Here is a 5,219-nt window from a genome sequence, read left to right on the forward strand (position 1 = left end):
GTGGACCTGAAGACCATGTGGCGCGAGACCTTCGACTTCCTCTCGAACGACGGCGTCTGGGTGCCGCTCATGTACCTCTACTTCTACAACTTCTGCTACGTGTCGAACCCGGCGTGGACGAACTTTCTGTTCATCGGCCTGGACTTCTCCAACTTTGGGTACGGCATGATGAGCTTCGTCGGCGCGGTCATCGGCGTCGTCGGGTTGTGGGCCTACGAGAAGTACTTCTTCAAGAGCGAGTGGCGCAAGCTCTACCTCTGGGTCACGGTGCTCTTCACGGGCTTCTCCTTCCTGCAGATCTGCCTCGTCACGGGCGACACGTTCGGCCTCTCGGACTACGTCTTCGCCATGGGCGACACGGCGCTCCAGAACTTCGTGCAGAACATCGTCTTCATGCCCATGTGCATCATGTTCTTCACGATGATCCCCTCGGGCTCGGAGGGGACGGTCTACGCGCTCCTCAGCACGTGGCAGAACGTCGCGTCGGAGAGCGGCTACCAGCTGGGCACCTACCTGACCTGCGTGACGAACGTGTCCGACAGCGCCATCGACAACGGCAACTGGAACGGCATCCTGAAGCTCACGATCATCTGCTCGTCGATCCAGTTCCTGCCGGTCTTCGGCGTCTACGCGCGGACGCCATCGGGCGTCAACCTGCTGCCCAACTCCATCGAGGCGACGAAGGCGCAGTGCGACCCGGGCCGCAAGACGCCCGCGGGCGCCTGGGCCTTCTTCGCGCTCTTCTTCGGCTCCATCGCCTTCTCGACGGGCCAGTCGTTCTACCTCGCGATCGACCCCGACGGCCTCTGCCCCGGCGCCTCCGGCGACGACGACTACGGCGACGACGACGACGACTCCCGGCGCCTCACGAGCGCCGTGACGCGGACCTTCCTCGCCGCCTGGTCGCGCTAGGAGCGCGCTCTAGGAGCCTAGACGTCGATGCCGAAGACGCTCCGCACGTAGTCCGCCGTCGTCGAGACGAGGCGCTCCGAGAAGGTGCGCTCGACGCAGCCCGCGTCCAGCGGCGTCGGCTGCGGCGTCTGCGCCGCGCCGCCGACGAGCACGACGAGCAAGGCGCGCAGCGTCATGCTCGAGGGGCTGCCAATCCTGCTTGTGGCTGCCCCATGCGCTCCCAGGAAGGATGCAGAGATGCAATGAGACTGCAATGGTAGTTCAAGATCAGTGGCAAGAGTACGATGGCATAGCACGGCAAGAGTTCGATGGCATAGCTCGTCGACTCCCGCGAGGTCTGCAGCTGGATGCACTTCGACAAGGACCTGCAGGTGTCGACATCCGCCGCGCGGAGCCAGGCCTACGTCGACGCGGAGTGACAGATGCAGCGTTCGCTCGCCGTGGCGGCCGACGTCGCAATTGGCGGCGGCATTTGTTTGATCGGTGATGCCGCCGCGCAGCGCTACGCGCTCTCGACCGGCGACGCGGCGGCATTCGACGCGACGCGCTGCGGCGCCATGACGTCCTACGGCGCCGTCGCCGCGGTGCCCTACCATTTCTACTACGCGTGGCTCAACGCGAACGTGGCCACGGTCCTGCGCAAGACCGCCGTCGAATGCCTTTTGGTCGTCCCGCTCTTTGAGGTGCCCGCGCTCACGCTGTGGACCGCGCGCTTCGGCCTCGGCGAGGACGCGGAACGCGCGGTCGCGCGGTTGCGAACCAACTACGTCGAAGCCGTGGCGACGGGTTTGGTCGTCTGGGCGCCGTCGTCCGTGCTCGTCTTCCGCTTCGTGCGGCCGCGCTGGCATCTCGCCGCGTTCTACTCCATCGGCGCGTGCTGGGACGGGCTCATGAGCCGCCTCACCTTCGGCGACGGCCGATGACATAAGCGTAAATTTAGGCGCGCCACTAGCCGTGGACGCCGAGGCCCTCGCCCATGTTCTTGCCGGCGACGCGGTGCTTGATGAGCTTGTTCTGCTTGAAGTCCTTGGCCTTGCCGCCGGAGCGCATGCCCATGGTGCGCTCGCGCTGCTTGATCTCCGCGCGCTGGTCGTTGTGGATGCGCTTCATGAGCTTCTGGCGGTCGTTGAACTGCGCCGCGAGGCCCCGCGCGAAGAAGCCCGCGGACGTCGCGGGCACGTTCGCGCGCGCGTAGGCCGCCAGCAGCCGCGCGTTGGCCTCGTTCTTGACGGCGACGACGGCCTCGCGGTCGTCGTCGATGCGCATGTTCTGCTTGTAGTAGCGGCGGAGCCACCGCGCGCCGACGACCTTCTGGCTGCCGCCGCGCTTGAGGAGCAGCTCGCCGCTGTCCATGACCTTGACGCGCGTCGCGCGCCGGAGCATGACCTCGCCGCCGGCCGCCGGCGCCGGCGCCTCCTCGCCCTCGCTGTCCGACGCCGTCTCCCAGCCCTCGTCGTCGTCGTCGTCGTCGCCCGGCGCCGCGGTCGCGGCGTCGTCGGGCGCGAGGAGCTTGACGTCGTCGTCGTGCAGGCCCGCGTAGGTCGCGCTAAAGTCGTAGAAGTCGCTGAGCTCCGCGACCTCGTCGTCCGTGTGGTACGCGAGCTTCAAGTGGCTCTTGTCGATCATGTGCTGCTGGCAGGCGCGGTAGCTCCGGAACGACCGCTCGCAGAAGAGGCACGTGCGGCCGACCTTGACCTTCTCGCAGAGGTACCGGCAGAGGCCGCAGGCGTCGACGAGGTAGGCCGCCTCGGGCACGTGGAAGCCGTATTTTTTCTGCATATACTCGAGAGACGCCTCGGGGCTGTCGAAGCGCTCCTTGTCGAAGAAGCTGTCCGTGGCGCGGGCCTCGGTCGTGATCTCCTCGATCTCCGGCGCCTCGTCGTCCTCCGCCGCCGCCGCCGCCTCCGGCGCGCCCGCGTCCTCGCGCGGCGCCGCCGCGCGGTAGCCGGCGACGGCGTCGAGCACGTTCGCGCCCGCGCCGACGGCCCTGAAGCCGCCCTTCTTCATCTTCTCCTGGCGGTGCTTCCGCGCGTCGCGCTTCTCCGGCTTGACGTGGCCGTCCTCCTTGGCCTTGGGGGCCGACGCCTGCGCCGCCGCGCGGCGCGCCTCGAAGTCGGCCTCGGAGAGCATCGGCAGCTGCGCCGTCTTCCGCTTGAGGTTGTAGCGGTGCCACTCGCTCTTGTAGTGGGCCGTGAACTCGGCCTTCGTCGCGAACTCGACGCCGGGGGCCGTGAGACATGAGTACACCATGGCCGACATCACGAAGAAGCCGCGATCGCCCGATGAGCCGGTCTCGACATTGCCGTCAAGATGGCGGCTCTTCACCCTCGACGCACGCGCGCTGCCTCGCAATCGTTGGGGCTGCCCGCGCGCCGCTGCGGCTGCGCGGGCATGTCGACCCGGGGCAAGCTCGAGCGGGGCGAGTCGGAGAAGAAGGAGCGGCGGCCGGAGCAGATTTTGTACCGCATCACGGATTTCGAGAACCACGAGACCATCGGCACGGGCGCCTTCTCGCGCGTGCGGCTCGTGCGCAACATCCTCGAGGACCAGATGCGCTGCGTGAAGATCATCAAGAAGCTGGACATCGTGTCGCGGGACCTGCTCCGCTACGTGCGGAGCGAGGTCGCGCTCCTGCGGACCGTCGAGCACCCGTTTCTGTGCCCGTCGCTCGGCAAGTACCAGGACGCGTCGTCGGTCTACGTCGTCTTCGAGCTGCTGCGCGGCGGCGACCTGCACCACCGGCTCCGGGCGTTGGGGACGCTCGGCGAGCCCGACTGCCGCTTCTACATGGGCCAGGTCGTCCCCGCGCTCGAGTACCTCCACCGGCTCGGCGTCGTGTATAGGGGCGTCAAGCCGGAGAACCTCGTGCTCGACGACGCGGGCTACTGCCGCGTCGTGGACCTGGGGCTGTCGAAGCTCGTCCACTTCCACAAGACGCTGACCCTCTGCGGCGACCCCGAGTACGTCGCGCCCGAGGTGCTGCTCCGCGGCGGCTACGGCAAGGAGGCGGACTGCTGGGCGCTCGGCGTCCTCGTCTTCGAGCTCCTGTGCGGCTACCCGCCCTTCTACGACGCGAACCCCCTGGGCATCTACCAGAAGGTGCTCAAGGGCAGGTTCGACGAGCCCAAGGAGCTGCGGAAGCACGGGAGCGCGCGGTCCTTCGTCGAGCACCTGCTCCGCCGCGACGTGCGCAAGCGCCTGGGCGGGTCCGCGGGCGCCGGCGCCTGCCGGTCCCACGCCTGGCTGTCGTCGACGCCCTGGGACACGGTGCTGGCCAAGGAGGCGGAGCCGCCGTTCGCGCCGTCGCTCGACCGCAAGTGCGTCCGCGACAACTTCGACGAGTACCTCGAGGAGGAGGAGAACACGCGGCGCCTCGCGCCCCTCGCGCCCGACGACGTCAAAGCCATCGACGACATCGTCAACGACCGCGAGGCCGAGCCGGAGCGGCGGCCCGCGTCGCCGGACAAGAGGCCGAAGACGCCCGGCAAGGACGACGCCAAGGCCGCGGCCGACGGCGACGCGACGCCGGCGTCGAGCTCGCGCTTCAACTTCTTCCGCCGCTCGTCGTCGAAATCCAAGGCGGGCTCGTCGTCGTCCGTCGCGGAGCCCGCGGAGGCCAAGGGCGCCGCGGCCGCGGCGCCGCCCGCGGACGACGCGAAAGCCGCCGACGGCGGCGGCGGCGACGCGCCCCCCGCCGACGACGCCGACGCCAAGGGCGGCGGCGACGACGCCAAGGCCGACGACGACGCCAAGCGCGACGACGCCGAGAGCGACGCGAAGGACGCGGCGCCGTCGCCCGCGAGGCACCGGAACGCGGCCGTCGTCCTCCGCGACGCGCCGCCGGGCGCCGAGCCCGAGCCCGCGCCGCCCCCGACGGACGGCGCGCCCGAGGAGGCGGGCGCGGAGTAGGCGTTAGGCGCAGCTCGGCGGGTTCCGGAACCTGGCGATCGCGAAGGCGAAGTTCTCGAAGCCGCACTTGCGCACGAGCGTCCAGTGGCGGTCGACGTCCTCGCGGGGCATGAGCTTCGTCGGCCACCAGCGGCCCTCGCCGGGCCGGGGCTTGTTGCGCTCGTAGACGCGGAGGCACGCGGCCGGGTCCGCCGCGTCCATCGCGTGCCGCTCGAGGACCTCGAGCTCGCCCCGCGCCACGAGCGCGTCGACGACGCCGCCGACCTCGGGCTGGCTCAGGTCGTCGAGGAAGAGCACGTGGTCGCAGGCGACGGCGCGCTTCACGTTGGCCAGGTCGATCTCGACGCCCCTAGCGTAGTGCGCGCCGTCGACCAAGGCCGCGTCGCACCGCGGCGCGC

The 5,219-nt window shown here is 69.5% G+C and overlaps 1 protein-coding gene across 1 annotated transcript; it reads left to right on the forward strand.

The window, feature by feature from the left end:
- Positions 1-3,303: 3,303 nt before the first annotated feature.
- AURANDRAFT_22067 (hypothetical protein) lies at positions 3,304-4,275 on the forward strand (the record flags this gene model as incomplete). Its single annotated transcript, XM_009036005.1, has 1 exon — positions 3,304-4,275. A coding segment is annotated over one exon (972 nt), but the record flags the coding sequence as incomplete, so codon positions are not given.
- Positions 4,276-5,219: the final 944 nt, after the last annotated feature.

Source organism: Aureococcus anophagefferens (assembly GCF_000186865.1).
Source record: "Aureococcus anophagefferens unplaced genomic scaffold AURANscaffold_4, whole genome shotgun sequence".
Lineage (NCBI taxonomy): Eukaryota > Pelagophyceae > Pelagomonadales > Pelagomonadaceae > Aureococcus > Aureococcus anophagefferens.